This window comes from Crinia signifera, chromosome 19 (genome assembly GCF_055691185.1).
Source record: "Crinia signifera chromosome 19, ASM5569118v1, whole genome shotgun sequence".
In the NCBI taxonomy this organism is placed as follows: Eukaryota; Metazoa; Chordata; class Amphibia; order Anura; family Myobatrachidae; genus Crinia; species Crinia signifera.
This window is the reverse complement of record NC_139226.1, coordinates 139,809,963-139,836,614: the sequence shown is the minus strand read 5'-3', so window position 1 is coordinate 139,836,614 and position 26,652 is coordinate 139,809,963. Positions and strand designations below refer to the sequence as shown.

Genomic DNA, 26,652 nt, shown 5'->3' with positions numbered 1-26,652 from the left:
CTTTAGGGTGACAGTGTCTCTATAGACCCACATTAGGGTGACAGTGTCTCTATAGACCCGCATTAGGTTGACCGTGTCTCTATAGACCCGCATTAGGTTGACCGTGTCTCTATAGACCCGCATTAGGGTGACAGTGTCTCTATAGACCCACATTAGGGTGACGGTGTCTCTATAGACCTGCTTTAGGGTGACAGTGTCTCTATAGACCCACATTAGGGTGACAGTGTCTCTATAGACCTGCATTAGGGTGACAGTGTCTCTATAGACCCGCATTAGGGTGACAGTGTCTCTATAGACCCGCATTAGGATGACAGTGTCTCTATAGACCCGCATTAGGGTGATAGGGTCTCTATAGACCCGCATTAGGGTGACAGTGTCTCTATAGACCCACATTAAGGGTGACAGTGTCTCTATAGACCCGCTTTAGGGTGACAGTGTCTCTATAAACCCGCTTTAGGGTGATAGGGTCTCTATAGATTCGCATTAGGGTGACAGTGTCTCTATAGACCCACATTAGAGTGACAGTGTCTCTATAGACCCGCATTAGGGTGACAGTGTCTCTATAGACCCGCTTTAGGGTGATAGGGTCTCTATAGACCCGCATTAGGGTGACAGTGTCTCTATAGACCCACATTAGGGTGACAGTGTCTCTATAGACCCGCATTAGGGTGACAGTGTCTCTATAGACCCGCATTAGGGTGACAGTGTCTCTATAGACCCGCATTAGGGTGACAGTATCTCTATAGACCCGCACTAGGGTGACAGTGTCTCTATAGACCCGCATTAGGGTGACAGTGTCTCTATAGACCCGCATTAGGGTGACAGTGTCTCTATAGACCCGCATTAGGGTGACAGTATCTCTATAGACCCGCACTAGGGTGACAGGGTCAAGAATTTGAAGGTGAAAATGTCAATGTTTTTTTTTTTTTTTAATTGGCTAAACTGAGCAAGGAGAAAACATGTTTTTGTGTCAACATTTTGACCTTTTAAACCCATCGACCTTAATGCATTCCGACATAGATTGGACTTATTGTCCATGTCGACATGCTTACTTCTAATTTCTTAAGCCGGATACACACTGGGCGATAGAAAGATCAGACCGACGTATGGCGCATATCACTTAATGCTGCGCATCAAACCGACATTGACACGATTAAGGACGGAACAGTGATCGTTCCATCCCATCGCTCCAGTGTGTGCCCGGCATAACGTAGCCCAGTCATACGGTATAATGTTCTCTCTCTGCAACATGGAGTGCCACAAAGCCATGCCCATCAGCTAATGGGTACCTCTCTGCGGGCACCCGGCTCTGAGCGTGGGCGACGATCTACAATAAGTCTCTGTGTGTTGCAATCTGTTCCGCTAACACTAAATGATGTTCCTCTTGTGCCGACACATTACACCGACACAAGGGAGTGCGGAGCGCTTATGAGGTTCTGTCCATTGCTTTCTCCCCTCTCTGCAAAGGTTCCCAGTTTGGATCCCAGTTTCCATGCCCAGCAGGGACCTTTAACCTTAAACTGGGCAGTGTTCGAGTGGGTGAGTGCAGCGCGTGCCCGGGAGGATCTTACTGCCCAGCCGGTACATCTAAGCCTGCCCTGTGCCCAATGTGAGTATAGCACTGGGCTATGTGGGTACATTACATAACGATCGCATGAGAGGGGGTGAATGCCACATGGCTGTCTATATACTATGGGGGAACTATTTATTAAGCTTCTCACCGCACAAAATTAATGCAAACACTGAAGAACTGAACGTTATATGTATAACTGCTATTTACCAAGAGCCAAAAGAGATATTAGTTGCTGGCTGGGTGCTGCTAGCTATTGCAATATGCAGTGGTGGATCCAGGGGGGGGGGGGGGGGTCCAAAATTCAGATAAGGGAGCAACACCCATTGCCAGTGAGTCATTTTGGAATGGCACTTGGTGGCAGTTGCTGGGGCTCCTGTATTTGGATTTTGAACTGTGCTGCAGCCCCTCCACCAGCCAATCAGCTCCATGTGTGTATGTTACAGATGCACATAGTACAGGAGATGGGTATTAGCAGGTCTGACTGAATCACCTTCATCCTATTCCCTGACATAGTGGTACCTACCGCGCTGAGCAAGGTGCCCGCGATGTGAGTGAATGTGATCAGTGTACCGCGGGCTCATCGTGTCCTAATATCGGGATGGGATCTCCGCTGCCCTGTGGAGCTGGTAGTTTTTCGGTGAGTGTCAGTTCCCATTGAATGCAATCATTGAATCTGTCTTCTCTGAGCGGTGGGGGCCCAGGGTCAACATAAGTGTGGGGTCCCCACTACATACATAGCTGCCAAACACCCCCATACACACACACACGCACACACACAAAATATTACCTGGACGCTGGAGGGTCACAGCCATGATCGGGAAATCCCGCGACATTGATTACACGGAGGTAAGATGGGCAACAGGCATGGGGCCATTCCCCCCCCATCAGCATTGTAGCCAGACCTTTGTGGACCCCTAACAACATTGTGAAGGATCCCCCACCCAGTGCTACTATAGAGACAACTCTTTCCTCATTTGTTGTTCATTTTACGCCCCATAGTGGTGCCCCCAGTTCACAATATGCCACACTGTAGTGCTGCCAGTAGAAATGATGACACATAGTGCCCCAAATCTCCATTATACCACATAGTGGGGTTTATTCTCTTTGGTGCGGTGGGACCGTACGCGGTCGGTTCGTTTTTTTTTTCAATTGCGCATGCGTAGCTTTCGCTATGCGCATGTGCGGCGACCTCACACCGCTCACGGACGGGTCTCTCCGTGCGACAAAACCTGTCCGCAAGGCTGGGGGAAACAGGCAGGAGATCCTTTACGAGACACTGTGATTTACTGACTACTGTCAGTACTGTGCATATGTCTGTGCTTGTGGTAGGGGCATTAGGTCCTTCCACCCTGACTATGATTAGTTAGTGCTCAGACAGGCCTTTATACCGCACAATAATACCAGACACAGCCAGATAGCAGGAAAACCCTGGACTGCTGTGCTGTTTCCTGGCTGCTGTGTGCTTGGAGGTGTCCATGTACCCCAGGAGAGGGCACACCTACCCTAATATCCTAATGTCACCTTCACCTGCTTTGTAGGACTCCGGCTCCTCTGTCTGTCCGCTCTGCCCCCCAGGACACTACTGTAACGAGGAGAGGACCAGCAAGGAGCGCATGTTGCAGCTGGTATGCCCAGCAGGACGGGTTTGTCCTAGAGGCATGGCGGTCTATCCGGAGGAGGATGCCAGTACTTGCCCGCAGGGATACTACTGCCCTGAGGGAAGCGGTGTATGTACAATGAGTATATATAACATTTCTGTTCTCCGTGATGTCGCTCTCTGCCCTTTGTGAGAAGTGTGTATATCAGATGTTATTGCTGAGGCTTTGTGGGATTTGCAGGAACCCAGGTCATGCCCTAACGGAATGTACGGATTTCAGCCGGGTCTGGAAGGTCTAGAAGAATGTCTGCTGTGTCCGGAAGGAAATTACTGTTATCAGGAAGGGCAGAGTGGAATCCCGAGTCCGGTGAGCGATGAAGTTCTGTCCTGTAGGCCGCATAAGGAAAGTCGTTTTATTGAATTATAATTAACCATGTTATTGTCTGGAATTGGAATACTATATACAGTAATAAAAGGTTAGCGCTGCTCCTCACCTCGTTGGGGGGAATTCAAGCATTTTGCATCCCGCCAGCCATTAGATGGCGCCTGGTGGAACAATTCAAGTGTCAAACGGTGTACTTGTAACTCATCTGTTTTGTTCTCCTTAGAGTGGGCTCTGCCCCCAAGGGCATCGCTGCCCAGCGGGCACCGGCTATCCCCTGTCCTACCCCTGCCTGCCCGGATCCTACTGGAACATGACCAAGCTGGGTGTAAAGATTCCAATCTGTTTGCTGTGCCCTGCAGGCTTCTTCTGTGATATGCCATCCTCATTGACGCCCAAGCCTTGCCCAGCTGTGAGTATGCCAACTTACCGCACTGGTGGGGGTTAGCCATGAGCAATACACGTGTAAGGTTCCTGAGGAGCATCTCTATGGAATGGGACCTCGGGTTCTAGGTTCTGCAGATCTTCTCCTGAGGAGGGAGTGTCTGTACGGCCCAGTATAAGCCATACGTTCCCCGCACCATGTCATCTCCACGACCCCAGTGTGTAACCTGGGCATTATTCTATCTCCAGGGGTTCTTCTGTCAGCATGGTAGCTCCCATCCACAGGCTTGCCCAGAGGGAGCATATGGTCCACGTGGGGGCCTGTCCAGTGAGGCGGAGTGCCGGCCGTGTGAAGCTGGGCTGTTCTGTTCTGGTGTGGGCCTCACAACCACCAGCGGCCACTGTCAGGAAGGGTTCTACTGCCCTGAAGGATCTACAAGCCCGGTACTAACCGCATACAAACGTGATATCTCACTGAGCAATCCATAGTGGTATCTTGCAGTGTGCAGCTGAGTTATATGTGCAGCTTAGTAATGGGTACGGCGGCTGAGTGATAGGTGCAACTGAGTGATGGGTACGGCTGAGTGATAGGTGCAACTGAGTGATGAATATGGCTGAGTGATGGTTGAAACTGAGTAACGGTTAAAACTGAGTGATTGGTGCAACTGAGTGATGGGTACGGCTGAGTGATGGTTGAAACGTGAGTGACGGGTATGGATGAGTGATGGGTATGGCTGAGTGATGGGTGCAACTGAGTGGTGGGTGCAACTGAGTGGTGGGCGCAACTGAGTGGTGGGCGCAACTGAGTGATGGGTGCAACTGAGTGATGGGTGCAACTGAGTGATGGGTAAGGCTGAGTGATGGGTGCAACTGAGTGATGGGTATGGCTGAGTGGTGGGTGCAGCAAAGTGATGTGTGTGTCTGAGTGGTGGGTGCGGCTGAGTGGAGTTTGTCCATATGGGTGATGTGGACAATAGGACCAGATATTACCCAGTTTGAGTTATTGAGGAGCTGAGGTAGAGGTGATGAGTGTACGCCCGCTTGTGGGCATCTTGCCATGCTCTGGAACCATGTGCATTTCTCATTACCGCTGCTGTTATTCCTCCCCCTGTCTCTATGTGCATACAAAGTCTCCCAATCATGGTGTGTGCCCAGCTGGCAGCTTCTGCCCCGCAGGCTCGGGATGGCCAGTCCTGTGCCCTCCTGGCACCTATGGTAACCAGATTGGCTTAGTGAATGTGAGCCAGTGCCTACCCTGCCCACCCCGGTAAGTTGGTTTTATTATTACATATTCACATTACATACGTACAGTAACACATGTCCATAGTGCCCACCTCTGTCCCACCCAGGATGTTCTGCGATGGACAAGGAGGCTCCGCTCCAACTGGTAACTGCACCCCGGGGTATTACTGCGCCGCAGGTTCTAGCACGCCCGTGCAGCATGAGGTGGCTCCCGGATACTTCTCCTTAGCCGGGGCTTTCCGACCAGAAGCGTGTCCTCCGGGAACCTTCCAGCCTGTAAGTAGCATCAGCTACAGCCGGCATTATACAGCTGGGCGCATTACCGGTCCTGGCTTACAGCCGCCATCATGGACCCTCAGGACTTTTACCCAATCAAACTGCATTAAAACATCAAATTAATATTTCACTAGTTGTCTGCTGCTGTCATGCTGGTCATTGTATTGCAAGACTGCCCCCTAGGGTCACAATTTATAATTGCAGTTGCATTGTTCTAATAGTGGGCAGGTTATGACTTTTACACAGTAATGTATAACAAAATTGATCGCATTCCGTAACCATGACAATAACCGTGATCTTACAGCTTCCTGGTCAGTCATCCTGCAGGCAGTGTCCGCCCGGCAGCTTCTGCGCTACCAGCAGTTTAACCCACACCGTCTCCTGTCCGCAAGGTCATTTCTGTCCTCCTGGAAGCGATGTTCCATCTCCCTGTCATGCGGTAGGATATTAGTACACTAGGTGATTCATCGCGCCCTCCGGGCGCTCTTCACACCGTCGTAAGGGGCTGCGCCCGCACCACCACAGACCTGCACACGCGGGAGTGGGGTGGGCGGTGCAGGCAGACCCGCTCACGGGGAGGGGGGGGGTTGGGTAGCGGGGGGAGGGGGAAGGGTGCGGGCAGACCCGCTCACGGGGGTGGGGTGCAGGTAGACCGGCTCGTGGGGTGCGGGCAGACCAGCTTGCGCGCTCAGGGGGGCAGACCTGCCGCTCACCTGTAAGCTGCTGTGGTGTATAATGGTGGGTGGTGCTGTAGCCCTTGCTGGGTGGGGGGAGGTGTTTTCCAAGGGGGTGGGGATGGTCTATCCCTAGGGGGGGTGGGTTTGTGTATAACGCTGGGCAGGGGGGGTGTCCTAAGGCAGAAACTATGTGTGTATAACGCTGTCAATCACTCTTGTAACCCCGCCCAGCGTTATACACACAGGGGGTGAGTGACAGATCTGGCTAAATATATAAGAGATACAGTACTAGTAGCAAGGAGATTATACAGTAGTTGGTGGTGGAATTTTGCACGGCATTTGGTTCAGGGGGCGTGTCATGCTCCACCCAAAGGGCGTGTCTAGCTCTATATATGGGCATATTCGGCTTAAATGCTTGTTGTGAGATATTTCTGTATAACACTAATAACTGTATCGTTTGGGAAATGTAGCCGGTATTGGTGGTAACATTGCTGCCGGCAATACTGGATTTATTTGTTTGCAATTATTCGCTGTGATATTTCTTTTCTTCTCACTCAGTGCAATATAGATGATTAATGTGATGCTTATGCAATAAATTCCAAATGCAATATAACCTTGTGGAGATTCTCCCTTCTATGATCATTTCTTGGTAAAAAAAAAAATGGATTTTTAAATTTTGTATTGTCCTTTTATGTGTGTTTAAGCCTAGAAAAGACTAGATCCAGTGGTTTAGAGAGCACTGTCTGGTCCTGGTAACGAGGGGGTGTGGCCTTAAAAAAGTGGGTGTGGTTGCACCTGTCAATATTCAATCATCTAAAAAAATGGGGGTAGCACCGTTTTACCACAGGAGGGGCAGGGGAGACGGTCGACACATGAAACCTTCAACACAAGTTTTTCATGATTTTATTTTAAACCGACTTGTTCTTACTTCGCGATCCCAACGGGCATAGAGTGAGACTATGGCCCTTATTCTGGTTGGTGCGGTCGAGCCGCATATGCGGCTGCGACCGCACCAGACGAATCCCCGCCCACCCTACGGATCGCCACGGCCGTCCGTACACGGACGGCTGGCGATCCGCATAAAAATGGTGGAGGCTACGCCTCCACCATGGTGGGAGCTGCCCCCTGCATTCGATGGTCGTCGACCATCGAAGGCAGGTCCGCACGCCGCGGCAGCTCCCGCAAGCTGAGACCACACGGACAATCGTCCGTGTGGTAGCTTGTATGGGGGCTGAAAGCTGACATCCGGCGACGTCAGCTTTCCGCCCCCATGAGTTGCGTCATGGCCTCATTACCATGCGTACGCCCCGCGTTTGCATGGGAACGCCCATGAAACGCGGGGCGTACACATAGGGAAATGAGGGCATGATGCCTCTCACGCCCCTATACGCCCCCTTTGCGGCGGACGAAATCCGTCTGCGGCGAAGGGGGCTGCACATGCGCAGATTGACCTCTGCGCATGTGCAGAGTAAAAACATCGGCGGTACGGCCGCACGCGGGCCGTACCGATCCGATTAGAATAAGGGCCTATAACTGTGCCCAAAGCATGGCGAGCGCAGCGACCCATACACGGGGATGCAGTACACGAATATAGTGTCAATGTTGACCAATGCTGACAATGTGAAAAAGTCAAGTCGACTATTTGCATGTGTCGCCATTTGACAATGTCAGCCTAGAACAACCCCCCCCCCCCCCCCATCCTCGCCCACTACAGGGCAAAGACTCTGGCACAGTGTCCTTGCAGATTCCTTGGCGGTACCCTGGCTGCAGGAAATAATCTGGGAGAACTGATTTATGATGCAGGGCAGTGGGAGATCAGAACATGAAAGGGGAGTCTCCTGTGGGCAGCTCTGTATTCGGTGACAGACGATGGGGTCTGGCTATATACTGATTCCTGATCTCTGCCAGTCTTTAGAACAGATGAATCTTATGCACTATGGATGTGTAATTCTTTGTTCTCACCAACCGGTTTAGATAAACATTATGTTTGTATCCTTGGTGTCCCTGCAGTGTTCCCTCATCCCGATATTCCAGGCTCCCTCCTTCCCTGGGTTACCTGCCGCCATCATGCCTACACCGTATACTGTATATTGTAGCTATAGATGTGAGCAGGACATTGTGCTTTGTGTTATTCAGGGCACCTTCTCTAATACGTCTGCCAATGCCGCTGCTGATTACTGTGAGCTCTGCCCCCTGGGCATGTACTGCAGCCGCCCGGGGTTGGCACAGCCTGAAGGACTCTGCCAGGAGGGGCATTACTGCACACGTGGCTCCTACACACCTGTCCCAGTAAGTGTATCAGAACTTCCCTGCAGCGTGTGGCTTATCCGTGGTCTGACACATACATGTTTATGTCCTGCACACTTGGCTCCTACACACCTATCCTAGTAAGTGTATCAGAGCTTCCCTGCAGCACGTGGCTTATCCGTGGTCTCACACATACATGTTTATGTCCTGCACACGTGGCTCCTACACACCTATCCTAGTAAGTGTATCAGAGCTTCCCTGCAGCGCGTGGCTTATCCGTGGTCTGACACATGTTTATGTCCTGCACACGTGGCTCCTACACACCTATCCTAGTAAGTGTATCAGAGTTTCCCTGCAGCGCGTGGCTTATCCGTGGTCTCACATACATGTTTATGTCCTGCACACGTGGCTCCTACACACCTGTCCTAGTAAGTGTATCAGAGCTTCCCTGCAGCGCGTGGCTTATCCGTGGTCTCACACATACATGTTTATGTCCTGCACACTTGGCTCCTACACACCTGTCCCAGTAAGTGTATCAGAGCTTCCCTGCAGCGCGTGGCTTATCCGTGGTCTGACACATGTTTATGTCCTGCACACTTGGCTCCTACACACCTGTCCCAGTAAGTGTATCAGAGCTTCCCTGCAGCGCGTGGCTTATCCGTGGTCTGACACATGTTTATGTCCTGCACACGTGGCTCCTACACACCTATACTAGTAAGTGTATCAGAGCTTCCCTGCAGCGCGTGGCTTATCCGTGGTCTGACACATGTTTATGTCCTGCACACGTGGCTCCTACACACCTGTCCCAGTAAATGTATCAGAGCCTCCCTGCAGAGCGTGGCTTATCCGTGGTCTCACACATACATGTTTATGTCCTGCACACGTGGCTCCTACACACCTGTCCCAGTAAGTGTATCAGAGCTTCCCTGCAGCGTGTGGCTTATCCGTGGTCTCACACATACATGTCCTGCACACGTGGCTCCTACACACCTGTCCCAGTAAGTGTATCAGAGCCTTCCTGCAGTGTGTGGCTTATCCGTGGTCTCACACATACATGTTTATGTCCTGCACAGGTGGATTTACCATTTGGGGACCGATGCCCGGCTGGTTACTTCTGTTTCAGAGGGTTGAGACAAGCCTGCCCACCGGGCACGTGGAACGGGCGCACAGAAGCTGTGAATCAGTCCTGGTGCTTGCTGTGCCCCCCAGGGTCCTTCTGTGATGCACCTGGATTGGCGGAGCCGGCTGGCGAGTGTCACACCGGTGGGTGGCAGGTTACATTTGCTCAGTGCTAGACATGTCCATATGGGTGAGATACAGTAAACATGATATGGTGGTGTGCCCGCAGGGTATTTCTGCCTGTTTGGTTCTTCAAGTCCGAGACCACAGAATGCAACAACTGGAAACATCTGTCCTGCCAGGCATTTCTGCCCCAGAGGGTCTTCTGTGCCCATCCCATGTCCTGATGGCACATACAGCAATGTAACTGGTAAGAGACATGTAAACGTCTGAAATGGAGTATATGTCCCCTAATGCAGGGTGGCCAAACCAGTCCCTGAGATCTACCAACAGTTCTCATTTCCCAGACCACCTAGCTGGTGCACAGGTGCAGTCATTACTAACTCACATTTCCCAGACCCCCTAGCTGGTGCACAGGTGCAGTCATTACTAACTGTCACATTTCCCAGACCACCTAGCTGGTGCACAGGTGCAGTCATTACTAACTGTCACATTTCCCAGACCACCTAGCTGGTGCACAGGTGTAGTCATTACTAACTGTCACATTCCCCAGATCCCCTAGCTGGTGCACAGGTGTAGTCATTACTAACTGTCACATTCCCCATATCACCTATCTGGTGCACAGGTGCAGTCATTATAATTGTCACATCTTCAGACATGCTGGATTTATTACTTACTGACACATTCTACAGATCCACAGGCAGCCTGGAAAACATGAACTGTTGGTAGATCCTGAGGAGCGGTTTGGTCACCCCTGCCCTAAAGTATACTATTGTGTAAATATGGTCTTGAACATTTGGGTCATTATCTAGAGCAGTGGTTCTCAACCTCGGTCCTCAGGGACCCCCCAACAGTGCACGTTTTCCAGGTCTCCTCACAGAATCACAGGTGAAATAATCAGCTCCACCTGTGATCTTTTAAAATGTGTCAGTGAGTAATTAGTGCACCTGTGTATCTGTGAGGTGACCTGGAAAACGTGCACCGTTGGGGGTCCCTGAGGACAGAGGTTGAGAACCACTGATCTAAAGCAGTGGTTCCCAAACTCAGTCTTCAAAGAGCACTAACAGCCCAGGTTTTCTAGGTGTGCATTGTATCACCAACTGCCCCAATTCATATATACATAGGTGACCTGGAAAACATGAACTGTTACCACTTGTCTAAAACCTACACACTGACCGCCAGGACGACCGGTACGGTAACAATACGTTCTATTGGCCGACAGCAGGGACACCATGCTCTGCTCCTGCGCTTCCCTCTGTATAATTCCCAGCACCTGTCCTGACACCGTTCTGAGCAATCAACCTGTGTAGCACAGATGCTGGCAATCATACAGAGGGAAGTCCAGGAGCAGAGCATGGTGTCCCTGCTGGAATGGAGGTATGCATTAGCTGCATGCTGTCGGCCAATAGGACAACCCCACTGTAGACAGATGTGAGTGCGTGGTAGTGCATATACACACAGGCCCTCATTCAGATACCCTTGAATATTGATAAAATGGAGAGTGATAAACCACCAGCCAATCAGCTCCTACTTGTCATTTTTCAAACTCAGCCTGTGACATGGCAGGTAGGAGCTGATTGGCTGGTGGTTTATCACTCTCCATTTTATCACTATTCAAGCTTAGTACATCTGGCCCAATGTATGACTGCCATCACCTGTGGGGACACAAATGAGGGTGATCCTACATAAAGAGGGAAGTCTAGGAGCAGAGCAATGTGTCCTCCTGGAGAGGGGCATGCTGGGAGGTATGCTTGCGGCCTGGTCTGTGTATAACCTTGTTCCCTCCTCCCGCACCAGGTCAATCTGTGTGTAACGTCTGCCCCGCTGGTCACACCTGTCTCCATGGTGACATCGTCCCCTGTTTGGCCGGATACATCTGCCCAGAGGGTACAGTTACCAGCCTGATTCCCTGTCCTGCTGGAACATACAATCCTACCCCAGGTGTAACGAGAGCTGACGGATGCCGACTCTGCCCACCAGGTGACGACCTTATAGACCCAGCAGCAAACCATTTATGTGTGCGATAAATGATTCCTACTTACGTGAAAGCACATATGTTCCACGGAAGCCCCCGGACCTACTGTGTGCGCTTTCCCGGCAGCTGCTGCGGAATACGGTTACTTACTGGGCATTTGGTGTCACCTGCCTGAGTCATCCCCGATAATCACCAACATCAAGACGAATAGCATTAGCCCCGGGCAGGTCAATTAACGGCACAGAGGGTCCTAACCATTCCTGGGATATATATAGTGCGTGGCCAGGCCTGTACCTGGGATATATAGTGTGTGGCCGGGCCTGTCCCTGGGATATATAGTGCGTGGCCGGGCCTGTCCCTGGGATATATAGTGCGTGGCCGGGCCTGTCCCTGGGATATATATAGTGTGTGGCCGGGCCTGTACCTGGGATATATAGTGTGTGGCCGGGCCTGTCCCTGGGATATATAGTGCGTGGCCGGGCCTGTCCCTGGGATATATATAGTGTGTGGCCGGGCCTGTCCCTGGGAGATATATATATATATATATATATATATATATATATATATAGTGCGTGGCCGGGCCTGTCCCTGGGATATATAGCGCGTGGCTGTCCCTGGGATATATAATGTGTGGCCGGGCCTGTCCCTGGGATATATATATATATATATATATATATATATATATATATAGTGCGTGGCCGGGCCTGTCCCTGGGATATATATAGTGTGTGGCCGGGCCTGTCCCTGGGATATATAGTGTGTGGCCGTCCCTGTTCTTGGGATATATATATAGTGCGTGGCCGGGCCTGTCCCTGGGATATATATATAGTGCGTGGCCGGGCCTGTCCCTGGGATATATATATTGCGTGGCCGGGCCTGTCCCTGGGATATATAGTGTGTGGCCGGGCCTGTCCCTGGGATATATATATATAGTGCGTGGCCAGGCCTGTCCCTGGGATATACTGTATATAGCGCGTGGCCGGGCCTGTCCCTGGGATATATATAGTGTGTGGCCGGGCCTGTCCCTGGGATATATATAGTGCGTGGCCGGACCTGTCCCTGGGATATATAGTGTGTGGCCGGGCCTGTCCCTGGGATATATATAGTGCGTGGCCGGGCCTGTCCCTGGGATATATAGTGTGTGGCCAGGCCTGTCCCTGGGATATATATATAGTGCGTGGCCGGGCCTGTCCCTGGGATATATATAGTGTGTGGCCGGGCCTGTCCCTGGGATATATATAGTGTGTGGCCAGGCCTGTCCCTGGGATATATATAGTGCGTGGCCGGGCCTGTCCCTGGGATATATATACTGTGTGGCCGGGCCTGTCCCTGGGATATATATAGTGTGTGGCCGGGCCTGTCCCTGGGATATATATAGTGTGTGGCCGGGCCTGTCCCTGCGATATATACTGTAGTGTGTGGCCGGGCCTGTCCCTGGGATATATATATTGTGTGGCCGGACCTGTCCCTGGGATATATATAGTGCGTGGCCGGGCCTGTCCCTGGGATATATAGTGTGTGGCCGGGCCTGTCCCTGGGATATATATAGTCCGTGGCCGGACCTGTCCCTGGGATATATATAGTGTGTGGCCAGGCCTGTCCCTGGGATATATAGTGTGTGGCCGGGCCTGTCCCTGGGATATATAGTGCGTGGCCGGGACTGTCCCTGGGATATATATAGCGCGTGGCCGGGCCTGTCCCTGGGATCTATAGTGTGTGGCCGGGCCTGTCCCTGGGATATATAGTGCGTGGCCTGGCCTGTCCCTGGGATATATATAGTGTATGGCCGGGCCTGTCCCTGGGATATATAGTGCGTGGCCGGGCCTGTCCCTGGGATATATATAGTCCGTGGCCGGAACTGTCCCTGGGATATATATAGTGTGTGGCCAGGCCTGTCCCTGGGATATATAGTGTGTGGCCGGGCCTGTCCCTGGGATATATATAGTGTGTGACCGGGCCTGTCCCTGGGATATATAGTGCGTGGCCGGGCCAGTCCCTGGGATATATAGTGTGTGGCCGGGCCTGTCCCTGGGATATATATAGTCCGTGGCCGGACCTGTCCCTGGGATATATATAGTGTGTGACCGGGCCTGTCCCTGGGATATATAGTGTGTGGCCGGGCCAGTCCCTGGGATATATATATATAGTGCGTGGCCGGGACTGTCCCTGGGATATATAGTCTGTGGCCGGACCTGTCCCTGGGATATATATAGTGTGTGGCCAGGCCTGTCCCTGGGATATATAGTGTGTGGCCGGGCCTGTCCCTGGGATATATAGTGCGTGGCCGGGACTGTCCCTGGGATATATATAGCGCGTGGCCGGGCCTGTCCCTGGGATCTATAGCGCGTGGCCGGGCCTGTCCCTGGGATCTATAGTGTGTGGCCGGGCCTGTCCCTGGGATATATAGTGCGTGGCCGGGCCTGTCCCTGGGATATATATAGTGTGTGGCTGGGCCTGTCCCTGGGATATATATAGTGTGTGGCCTGTCCCTGGGATATATAGTGCGTGGCCGGGCCTGTCCCTGGGATATATAGTGCGTGGCCGGGCCTGTCCCTGGGATATATATATAGTGTGTGGGCGTACCTGTCCCTGGGATATACAGTGCGTGGCCGGGCCTGTCCCTGGGATATATAGTGCGTGGCCGGGCCTCTCCCTGGGATATATATAGTGTGTGGCCAGGCCTGTCCCTGGGATATATATATAGTGTGTGGCCGGGCCTGTCCCTGGGATATATAGTGTGTGGCCGGGCCTGTCCCTGGGATATATAGTGCGTGGCTGGGCCTGTCCCTGGGATATACAGTGCGTGGCCGGGCCTGTCCCTGGCATATATAGCGTGTGGCTGGGCCTGTCCCTGGGATATATATAGTGCGTGGCTGGGCCTGTCTCTGGGATATATATAGTGTGTGGCCAGGCCTGTCCCTGGGATATATATAGTCCGTGGCCGGGCCTGTCCCTGGGATATATAGTGCGTGGCTGGGCCTGTCCCTGGGATATATATAGTGCGTGGCCGGGCCTGTTCTTGGGATATATATATATATAGTGCGTGGCCGGGCATGTCCCTGGGATATATATATAGTGCGTTGCCGGGCCTGTCCCTGGGATATATAGTGCGTGGCCGGGCCTGTCCCTGGGATATATATAGTGCGTGGCCGGGCCTGTCCCTGGGATATATAGTGTGTGGCCGGGCCTGTACCTGGGATATATATAGTGTGTGGCCGGGCCTGTCCCTGGGATATATATATAGTGTGTGGCCGGGCCTGTCCCTGGGATATATATATAGTGTGTGGCCGGGCCTGTCCCTGGGATATATATAGCGCGTGGCCGGGCCTGTCCCTGGGATATATAGCACGTGGCTGGGCCTGTCCCTGGGATATATATAGTGTGTGGCCGGGCCTGTCCCTGGGATATATAGTGCGTGGCCGGACCTGTCCCTGGGATATATAGCACGTGGCTGGGCCTGTCCCTGGGATATATATAGTGTGTGGCCGGGCCTGTCCCTGGGATATATATAGCGCGTGGCCGGGCCTGTCCCTGGGATATATAGCACGTGGCTGGGCCTGTCCCCGGGATATATATAGTGTGTGGCCGGGCCTGTCCCTGGGATATATAGTGTGTGGCCGAACCTGTACCTGGGATATATAGTGTGTGGCCGGGCCTGTCCCTGGGATATATAGTGCGTGGCCGGACCTGTCCCTGGGATATATAGTGTGTGGCCGGGCCTGTCCCTGGGATATATATAGTGTGTGGCCAGGCCTGTACCTGGGATATATAGTGTGTGGCCGGGCCTGTCCCTGGGATATATAGTGCGTGGCCGGACCTGTCCCTGGGATATATAGCACGTGGCCGGGCCTGTCCCTGGGATATATATAGTGTGTGGCCGGGCCTGTCCCTGGGATATATATAGTGTGTGGCCGGGCCTGTCCCTGGGATATATATAGCGCGTGGCCGGGCCTGTCCCTGGGATATATAGCACGTGGTTGGGCCTGTCCCCGGGATATATATAGTGTGTGGCCGAACCTGTACCTGGGATATATAGTGTGTGGCCGGGCCTGTCCCTGGGATATATAGTGCGTGGCCGGACCTGTCCCTGGGATATATAGTGTGTGGCCGGGCCTGTCCCTGGGATATATAGTGCATTGCCGGGCCTGTCCCTGGGATATATAGTGTGTGACCGGGCCTGTCCCTGGGATAAATATTGCGTGGCCGGGCCTGTCCCTGGGATATATAGCACGTGGCTGGGACTGTCCCTGGGATATATAGTGTGTGGCTGGGACTGTCCCTGGGATATATAGTGCGTGGCCGGGCCTGTCCCTGGGATATATATAGTGTGTGGCCGGGCCTGTCCCTGGGATATATAGTGTGTGGCTGGGCCTGTCCCTGGGATATATAGTGCGTGGCCGGGCCTGTCCCTGGGATATATATAGTGTGTGGCCGGGCCTGTCCCTGGGATATATAGTGTGTGGCTGGGCCTGTCCCTGGGATATATATAGTGTGTGGCCAGGCCTGTACCTGGGATATATAGTGTGTGGCCGGGCCTGTCCCTGGGATATATAGTGCGTGGCCGGACCTGTCCCTGGGATATATAGCACGTGGCCGGGCCTGTCCCTGGGATATATATAGTGTGTGGCCGGGCCTGTCCCTGGGATATATATAGTGTGTGGCCGGGCCTGTCCCTGGGATATATATAGCGCGTGGCCGGGCCTGTCCCTGGGATATATAGCACGTGGTTGGGCCTGTCCCCGGGATATATATAGTGTGTGGCCGAACCTGTACCTGGGATATATAGTGTGTGGCCGGGCCTGTCCCTGGGATATATAGTGCGTGGCCGGACCTGTCCCTGGGATATATAGTGTGTGGCCGGGCCTGTCCCTGGGATATATAGTGCATTGCCGGGCCTGTCCCTGGGATATATAGTGTGTGACCGGGCCTGTCCCTGGGATAAATATTGCGTGGCCGGGCCTGTCCCTGGGATATATAGCACGTGGCTGGGACTGTCCCTGGGATATATAGTGTGTGGCCGGGCCTGTCCCTGCGATATATAGTGCGTGGCCGGGCCTGTCCCTGGGATATATATAGTGTGTGGCCGGGCCTGTCCCTGGGATATATAGTGTGTGGCTGGGCCTGTCCCTGGGATATATAGTGCGTGGCCGGGCCTGTCCCTGGGATATATATAGTGTGTGGCCGGGCCTGTCCCTGGGATATATAGTGTGTGGCTGGGCCTGTCCCTGGGATATATATAGTGTGTGGGCGTACCTGTCCCTGCGATATATAGTGTGTGGCCGGGCCTGTCCCTGGGATATATAGTGCATTGCCGGGCCTGTCCCTGGGATATATAGTGTGTGACCGGGCCTGTCCCTGGGATAAATATTGCGTGGCCGGGCCTGTCCCTGGGATATATAGCACGTGGCTGGGCCTGTCCCTGGGATATATAGTGCGTGGCCGGGCCTGTCCCTGGGATATATATAGTGTGTGGCCGGGCCTGTCCCTGGGATATATAGTGTGTGGCTGGGCCTGTCCCTGGGATATATAGTGCGTGGCCGGGCCTGTCCCTGGGATATATAGTGTGTGGCTGGGCCTGTCCCTGGGATATATATAGTGTGTGGGCGTACCTGTCCCTGCGATATATAGTGCGTGGCCGGGCCTGTCCCTGGGATATATATATAGTGCGTGGCCGGGCCTGTCCCTGGGATATATATAGTGTGTGGCCGGGCCTGTCCCTGGGATATATAGTGCGTGGCGGGCCTGTCCCTGGGATATATTGCACGTGGCTGGGCCTGTCCCTGGGATATATAGTGTGTGGCCAGGCCTGTCCCTGGGATATATAGTGCGTGGCCGGGCCAGTCCCTGGGATATATATATATATAGTGTGTGGCCGGGCCTGTCCCTGGGATATATAGTGCGTGGCTGGGCCTGTCCCTGGGATATAAATAGTGTGTGGCCGGGCCTGTCCCTGGGATATATAGTGCGTGGCGGGCCTGTCCCTGGGATATATTGCACGTGGCTGGGCCTGTCCCTGGGATATATAGTGTGTGGCCGGGCCAGTCCCTGGGATATATTGCACGTGGCTGGGCCTGTCCCTGGGATATATAGTCCGTGGCCGGGCCAGTCCCTGGGATATATATATATAGTGCGTGGCCGGGACTGTCCCTGGGATATATATAGTGTGTGGCCGGACCTGTCCCTGGGATATATATAGTGCGTGGCCGGGACTGTCCCTGGGATATATATATAGTGCGTAGCTGGGCCTGTCCCTGGGATATATAGTGCGTGGCCGGGCCTGTCCCTGGGATATATAGTGTGTGGCCGGGCCTGTCCCTGGGATATATATAGTGCGTGGCCGGGACTGTCCCTGGGATATATATATAGTGCGTGGCCGGGCCTGTCCCTGGGATATATATAGTGTGTGACCGGGCCTGTCCCTGGGATATATAGTGCGTGGCCGGGCCAGTCCCTGGGATATATAGTGTGTGGCTGGGCCTGTCCCTGGGATATACAGTGCGTGGCCGGGCCTGTCCCTGGGATTTATAGTGCGTGGCCGGGCCTGTCCCTGGGATATATAGTGCGTGGCCGGGCCTGTCCCTGGGATATATAGTGCGTGGCCGGGCCTGTCCCTGGGATATATAGTGTGTGGCCGGGCCTGTCCCTGGGATATATAGTGTGTGGCTGAGCCCGTCCCTGGTATATATAGCACGTGGCTGGGCCTGTCCCTGGGATATATAGCACGTGGCTGAGCCCGTCCCTGGGATATATACCACGTGGCGGGGCCCGTCCCTGGGATATATAGCACGTGGCTGAGCCCGCCCCTGGGATATATCGCACGTGGCTGGGCCTGTCCCTGGGATATATATAGTTTGTGGCCGGACCTGTCCCTGGGATATATAGTGTGTGGCCGGGCCTGTCCCTGGGATATATATAGTGCGTGGCCGGGCCTGTCCCTGGGATATATAGTGCGTGGCCGGGCCTGTCCCTGGGATTTATAGTGCGTGGCCGGGCCTGTCCCTGGGATATATAGTGCGTGGCCGGGCCTGTCTCTGGGATATATAGTGCGTGGCCGGGCCTGTCCCTGGGATATATAGTGCGTGGCCGGGCCTGTACCTGGGATATATATAGTGCGTGGCCGGGCCTGTCCCTGGGATATATAGTGCGTGGCCGGGCCTGTCCCTGGGATATATATAGTGCGTGGCCGGGCCTGTCCCTGGGATATATAGTGCGTGGCCGGGCCTTTCCCAGGGATATATACAGTGCGTGGCCGAGCCTGTCCCTGGGATATATATAGTGCGTGGCCGGGCCTGTTCCTGGGATATATAGTGTGTGGCCGGGCCTGTCCCTGGGATATATATAGCGCGTGGCCGGGCCTGTCCCTGGGATCTATAGTGTGTGGCCGGGCCTGTCCCTGGGATATAGAGTGCGTGGCCGGGCATGTCAGTGGGATATATAGTGCATGGCTGGGCCTGTCCCTGGGATATATAGTGTGTGGCCGGGCCTGTCCCTGGGATATATATAGTGTGTGGCCGGGCCTGTCCCTGGTATATACAGTGCGTGGCCGGGCCTGTCCCTGGGATATATATAGTGTGTGGCCGGGCCTGTCCCTGGGATATATATATAGTGTGTGGCCGGGCCTGTCCCTGGGATATATAGTGTGTGGCCGGGCCTGTCCCTGGGATATATATAGTGTGTGGCCGGGCCTGTCCCTGGGATATATATATAGTGCGTGGCCGGGCCTGTCCCTGGGATATATAGCACGTGGCCGGGCTTGTCCCTGGCAGGTAGATACAGCAGGTGCGCTGGTTGCAGTATCACCTCTGTATAAGTGTGCTGCTATACGCAGGTAATGCTCTATCTCCCCTCTCAGGGAAGTTCTGCAAAGACAGGGGCTCCGCAGCAGTCAGTGGCCCCTGTGATGCCGGATTCTTCTGCACAGCAGGTAAGAATGGAGCTAATACACAATAACTACTGTGATTCCTTCTAGTACTGTATATAAGCAGTGTGTGTGTGTGTGCGTTACATTTTATATTCCAATCCATGCAACACCAGACCCCCAATATGTGTGTGTGGTCACTACGGCGCCATCATCTCTGAGCTCCAGCGTGGCTGATCCTTGTAACGCCGGACCAGGACTGTTCCCCACTACCTGCTCCTATTCATATGATGCCGTGTAGAGCGTAAGCACATTGCACCAGCTGGGAGCACACTGATCACCCAATACTGACACCCAGTGGACGGGTCTGAGAATGCATCCTCTTTCATGTTTGGTTCCTAGTTCAATCTCATGGGTGTGGTATATTCAGTGGACAAATGTCTAGGAGGTCGACACCAAACATTCGACATGCACAAGGCCGACGCTGGAAGAGGTTGACACATGAAACATTAACATTCACTTTTATTGATGTGTATTATTGCTATTGGTTTCTTTTTCCAGGGTCCCTTGTGCCCAACCCTTCCGGTAACGGGAATGAAAGTTTTGGAGGTCCTTGTCCAGTTGGTCATTTCTGTCCCGCGGGTGCTGGTGCCCCCCTGCCCTGCCCACCTGGCACTTTCTCAGACAGGTGAGCATTGTTGTGTACACTGGATATGTCACTGGTGTCACTGGTGGGTGTGTGACTGTCCCACTGTTGGTGTAGGTCGTCTCTGAGCGCGGTATCCCAGTGTACGCCCTGCACCGCCGGCCACTACTGCAGCACCGTCGCCCTTACTGCCCCTACCGGGCTCTGCATGGCGGGGTATTACTGCACCACCGGCATGGTGGGACCTGCCCCTGCTGGAGAGGGTAAGTACTGGCCTGGGGTAGTTATTACAGTATTATACTGAGTAATGAGACCCAGAGACGGGGGGCAGAGGGTGCTGTTACCTGGGCACAGACTTCTGGAGCTTGGGAGCGACACAGCTCCGCAGATATAGTCACATACCCCTGGTACCCAGCTCCTGAGAACCCCTTGTAGCAACGCTGTGCTGTGGCAGTGGGATGCAGACACGGGTACATTTACCAAGATGGGAAGATGGGGTGTTGTCATAGCAACCGATCAGATTCTACTTATTGATATAGCACCTTCTAGATGATAACAGATTGGATCTGATTGGTTGCTATCTTCAATAGAACTCCCTAAGTGAACACTCCTGTCCTCCTGTGTCGGTGACACATAGGGACTCATTTGTCGTTTTTGTATATTTGCGCTGATTTCCCCAAAACACACGATTCTGTGAGGGATGTGATAGTGCCCGATTTACCAATAACCGGAATGTGGAGCGTTTTGGATATTGGTCCCCCCCCCCAATGTTGCCCCTTGTACCCTATGGGCAGCATAGTGCACTGCCACCCAGGTAGAGGGCACTGCTGAATTCTAATGCATTGGTAATGTTTCTTGTGTCCGCAGCAGCACTGTCAGGGGGAGGATGTCCGCGTGGTCATTATTGCCCTGCAGGAAGTCTGCACCCGTATGCCTGCCCCTCAGGAACCTATACCAACCTCACCCACCAACACGACTGCCTACTGTGCCCCGCGGGATATTACTGCGCAGAGAACACCAGTGATTACAGCGCGTTTCCCTGTCCGGCCGGATTCTACTGCCCTCCAGGTAATACGCTATTTCTGTTCATTCTTTCTTTCCTGAGCTGAGGGGGGATTCAATTAGTAAAATAAATAATAAAATATAAAAATATTATATATTATTAATATAAAACAGATGCTTTATTCTCAGCCACAATGTTCACAGTACACGCAGGGTTAACGATGCTGTTGCCAGGGGTAACCTGTTTCATATATTGCATACCTGCCAACATTGGCAACTCCCCACAACGCCTCAATCCTCCCACCAGTCCTGATCACTGTACAATCCTCCCACCAGTCCTTATCACTGTACAATCCTCCCACCAGTCCTGATCACTGTACAATCCTCCCACCAGTCCTTATCACTGTACAATCCTCCCACCAGTCCTTATCACTGTACAATCCTCCCACCAGTCCTGATCACGGTACAGTCCTCCCACCAGTCCTGATCACGGTACAGTCCTCCCACCAGTCCTGATCACGGTACAGTCCTCCCACCAGTCCTGATCACGTTACAGTCCTCCCACCAGTCCTGATCACGGTACAGTCCTCCCACCAGTCCTGATCACGGTTAAGTCCTCCCACCATCTGACATTGGCAGCTGTATATAGCATTGGGGCTATACCTTTGCTGCGGTGGTACGTGGATCTGATATTGGCAGCTGTATATAGCATTGGGGCTATACCTTTGCTGCGGTGGTACGTGGATCTGACATTGGCAGCTGTATATAGCATTGGGGCTATACCTTTGCTGCGGTGGTACGTGGATCTGACATTGGCAGCTGTATATAGCATTGGGGCTATACCTTTGCTGCGGTGGTACGTGGATCTGACATTGGCAGCTTTATATAGAATTGGCTCATACACACAGCGCACAGACGGTAACGTATCACGGTCGGATGGCTCTCTGCGGTAACCGTAACTGGAAGCGCCAGGAAGTATATCAGCGATGGCGGATGGCGGTGCTCTCCTCACAGCGTGCGCGGTTCCTGAGCATAATTCTAAGTGCTGAATATTTTATTTAAATGTTCTCGTGTAATAAAATAAATGAAGAAAATGATATAACGATAAAACTGAACAACTACCAGCAACATAAAAGCCTTAAATATTTAATGTATGTATTGAGTAATAATCGCAGTGACGGATAATGTGCAGGATTTTAAATAAGGCAAATAGATATTTAAACTAGAGCTGGCAAGAGGGCGAATGCCAGGGCTTCCTGCAATGTACCCGATGTACAGAGACATCTGGTGTGCCAATGGGACCGGGCATGGTGAAAATGGCACTATCACCGTGCAAGGACCAGTGACATAAGTGGGCACTGTATGACCAGTATAACAGCGTTCAGCATCTCTTTGTATAGGTGAGTGCCTGCTAAGCTGGCACAGTGATTGGTGACATTTCTGTATAGGTGAGTGCCCGCTAAGCTGGCACAGTGATTGGTAAACTCTCTATTTCAGGAGCAAAACATTCTGCAGAGTTCCCGTGTCCTCGTGGCTACTACAACCCTGACCCCAGGACACACAGTCTGGACAGCTGTTTGCCCTGTACCCCCGGGCACTACTGTGGGGTGGAAGGTCTGGGCACCATGTCGGGCAAGTGTGATCCTGGTGAGTGTGAGAGGTTCTTCTGGTGCTCCACTAATACTTTGTAATGACAATACACGGCACTGTACATAACATATAGCAACGCGCATACACGGCACTGTACATAACATATAGCAACGCGCATACACGGCACTGTACATAACATATAGCAACGCGCATACACGGCACTGTACATAACATATAGCATTGCGCATACACGGCACTGTACATAACATATAGCATTGCGCATACACGGCACTGTACATAACATATAGCAACGTGCATACACGGCACTGTACATAACATATAGCAACGCGCATACACGGCACTGTACATAACATATAGCATTGCGCATACACGGCACTGTACATAACATATAGCAATGCGCATACACGGCACTGTACATAACATATAGCAACGCGCATACACGGCACTGTACATAACATATAGCAACGCGCATACACAGCACTGTACATAACATATAGCAATGCGCATACACGGCGCTGTACATAACATACAGTAACGCGCATACACAAGGCTGTACATAACATACAGCAACACACATACACGGCGCTGTACATGACAGACAGCAAAAAGCATACACAGAGCTGTACGTAACACACAGCAACAAGCATACACCGCACTGTACGTAACAGACAGCAAAAAGCATACACAGCGCTGTACGTAACACACAGCAACACGCATACACAGCACTGTACGTAACACACTGCAGTGCACGCGCACAGCTCTCTATGTAACACACAGCAACAAGCATACACAGCGCTGTACGTAACACACAGCAATGCACACACACACAGCGCTGTATGTAACACACAGCGCTCTATGTAACACACAGCAACAAGCATACACAGCGCTGTACGTAACACACAGCAATGCACACACACAGCGCTGTATGTAACACACAGCAATGCACACACAGCGCTCTATATAACACACAGCAACAAGCATACACAGCGCTGTACGTAACACACAGCAATGCAAACACAGCGCTGTACGTAACACACAGCGATGCACACACACACAGCGCTCTCAGCGCTCTATGTAACACACAGCAACAAGCTTACACATCGCTGTACGTAACACACAGCAATGCAAACACAGCGCTGTACGTAACACACAGCAATGCACACACACACAGTGCTCTATGTAACACACAGCAATGCACACACACAGCGCTGTATGTAACAGACAGCAATGCACACACAGCGTTGTACGTAACACACAGCAGTGCACACGCACAGCGCTCTATGTAACACACAGCAACAAGCATATACACAGTGCTGTACGTAACACACAGCAATGCACACATACACAGCGCTCTATGTAACACACAGCAACAAGCTTACACATCGCTGTACGTAACACACAGCAATGAACACACACAGCGTTGTACGTAACAGACAGCAGTGCACACGCACAGCGCTCTATGTAACACACAGCAACAAGCATATACACAGTGCTGTACGTAACACACAGCAATGCACACATACACAGCGCTCTATGTAACACACAGCAACAAGCTTACACATCGCTGTACGTAACACACAGCAATGAACACACACAGCGTTGTACGTAACAGACAGCAGTGCACACGCACAGCGCTCTATGTAACACACAGCAACAAGCATATACACAGTGCTGTACGTAACACACCACTGTCTGTTTCCTCGCTTTAGGTTGGTTTTGCGTTTCTGCAGCTTGGACACCGCAGCCGTTTGATCTTGATAATTACACCAGTGCCAACTGCTTGTGCCCGGCCACCGCCACTGGGGGCAAGTGTCTTCCTGGATTTTATTGCCCTGAGGGGACCACTGAACCAGTTTCCTGCCCCCCTGGATCATACTGTGGTGATGCAGGTGGGCAATAATGTGTGCGCTAGTCCATGTGGTAGGGAATATAGGGGGTTATTCAGGACTGCTCACTAAGCAGTGATAGTTTGCTGCTTAACGCCGCCCGGCCTGGCAGGTTAGTAATGACACACAGCCCCTCATTAGGAATCCATAAATGTTCCTGTCTGCAGAATTCCATCACAGGAGCTCTCTGCGGTCTCTGCGGGCCGCGTGGCACTGCGCAGGGACCACAGGTGGCATCTGTGAGTGACATTAACCCTTTCCTGATTGGGAATTGCAGCGATATACCCTCTTGGTGTCCGTGTGCTCTGTTCCAGGACTTCCAGCTCCGTCTGGGGAATGTGCTTCTGGCTTCTTCTGCACTGGCGGAACCAGGACTTCCAAACCCACTGACACAGTACACGGAGACATCTGCCCTCCTGGGACCTTCTGCCGTAAGTAGCGCAGTGGTCACTGGCGCCCAGTTTGCCCAGTGCATTGTCCACCAGTTCATTGGTTTGTTTTATTTCCAGCGAATGGGTCTCATCATCCCCAGTTCTGCCCCTCCGGAACCTTCTCTTCAGATTATGGCTTAGGAAGTGTCTCTGAGTGTACGGCCTGCCCTCCGGGTTATTACTGCCAAGGTCCTGGCATCACCTCCCCCACAGGGCAGTGCCCGGAAGGTATGCGATACTAGCGGGTGCCTGTTGCACAAGTCTGCTCCCCGCTCTGTCACCTTTCATTCTTCTGCACCCTCGGGACACTGGAGACGCGGGCATAGCGACGGTACCGGGAATCTTTTCCCAGTTGCTCAGTGTTGGGGCATCATGTTGGTATAAATGTGGTCTCCATTCACAGGGTACTATTGCCCCGAAGGGCAGACTCTGGCCTATAGTCTGCCATGTCCTCGAGGACACCGCTGTCCAGGAGGGAGCTCAGAACCGATCCGGTGTGAGTCCGGATCCTACCAGGATGACGAGAGGCAGGCTTCGTGCCGCACCTGTGAAGCGGGTATGTAGTGGTCTCGGGTATAGATATTACTGATACCTGCTGTGATCCCACCATCCCCGACATAACCACAGCCCCCCCCCCCCCCATAGGTTCTATGAGTCATTTATGGATGCCCGTCAACTGCTAATACTCCAGCTTGTGCATGCCACGTGTGCCACCATGACGTGGCAGATCCCACCGCCCACCTTATGAAACATATCTGTGTATTATTACATTTATGTTCCACCTTTTGTGTTGCAGGGTTTTATTGTGAAGTCAGAGGGCAACCAGTCAGTGATGTCACCCAGGTTGTATGCCCACAAGGGTACTATTGCCTGTTAGGGACGCAGTTTGGCACCCAGCACAGCTGTCCTGCAGGAAGCTATGGACCCAGACATGGCCTATCCAGCATCACGGAATGTGTACTCTGCCCACCTGGCAAATACTGCCAAGGACCAGGACTGGCAGCACCTACAGGTAGGTTACTGTGGGAGAACTGGCACTAGTGTGTACTCTGCCCATCTGCCAAGGACCAGGACTGGCAGCACCTACAGGTAGGTCACTGTGGGAGAACTGGCACTATTGTGTACTCTGCCCATCTGCCACGGACCAGGACTGGCAGCACCTACAGGTAGGTCACTGTGGGAGAACTGGCACTATTGTGTACTCTGCCCACCTGCCAAGGACCAGGACTGGCAGCACCTACAGGTAGGTTACTGTGGGAGAACTGGCACTATTGTGTACTCTGCCCATCTGCCACGGACCAGGACTGGCAGCACCTACAGGTAGGTTACTGTGGGAGAACTGGCACTATTGTGTCCTCTGCCCATCTGCCAAGGATCAGGACTGGCCGGATCTACAGGTAGGTCACTGTGGGAGAACTGGCACTATTGTGTACTCTGCCCATCTGCCACGGACCAGGACTGGCAGCACCTACAGGTAGGTTACTGTGGGAGAACTGGCACTATTGTGTACTCTGCCCATCTGCCAAGGACCAGGACTGGCAGCACCTACAGGTAGGTCACTGTGGGAGAACTGGCACTATTGTGTACTCTGCCCATCTGCCACGGACCAGGACTGGCAGCACCTAC

General features: G+C 52.7%; 1 protein-coding gene across 1 annotated transcript in view; it reads left to right on the top strand.

Annotated features, from left to right (window-relative positions):
• Nucleotides 1-26,652, top strand: part of LOC146041651 (uncharacterized) — a 149,827-nt gene that overhangs the window by 40,021 nt on the left and 83,154 nt on the right. The window contains exons 13-35 of the mRNA XM_083161582.1: nt 1,468-1,609; nt 2,087-2,210; nt 3,112-3,300; nt 3,412-3,537; nt 3,779-3,964; nt 4,186-4,380; nt 5,067-5,203; nt 5,286-5,454; nt 5,759-5,893; nt 8,268-8,420; nt 9,452-9,641; nt 9,727-9,867; nt 11,415-11,597; nt 19,445-19,516; nt 20,012-20,138; nt 20,214-20,359; nt 20,964-21,164; nt 22,596-22,745; nt 24,419-24,598; nt 24,910-25,026; nt 25,105-25,254; nt 25,430-25,582; nt 25,823-26,038. Of these exons, the coding sequence (XP_083017708.1) occupies nt 1,468-1,609; nt 2,087-2,210; nt 3,112-3,300; nt 3,412-3,537; nt 3,779-3,964; nt 4,186-4,380; nt 5,067-5,203; nt 5,286-5,454; nt 5,759-5,893; nt 8,268-8,420; nt 9,452-9,641; nt 9,727-9,867; nt 11,415-11,597; nt 19,445-19,516; nt 20,012-20,138; nt 20,214-20,359; nt 20,964-21,164; nt 22,596-22,745; nt 24,419-24,598; nt 24,910-25,026; nt 25,105-25,254; nt 25,430-25,582; nt 25,823-26,038 (3,582 nt within the window). The remainder of the gene's footprint in view (nt 1-1,467; nt 1,610-2,086; nt 2,211-3,111; nt 3,301-3,411; nt 3,538-3,778; nt 3,965-4,185; nt 4,381-5,066; nt 5,204-5,285; nt 5,455-5,758; nt 5,894-8,267; nt 8,421-9,451; nt 9,642-9,726; nt 9,868-11,414; nt 11,598-19,444; nt 19,517-20,011; nt 20,139-20,213; nt 20,360-20,963; nt 21,165-22,595; nt 22,746-24,418; nt 24,599-24,909; nt 25,027-25,104; nt 25,255-25,429; nt 25,583-25,822; nt 26,039-26,652) is intronic.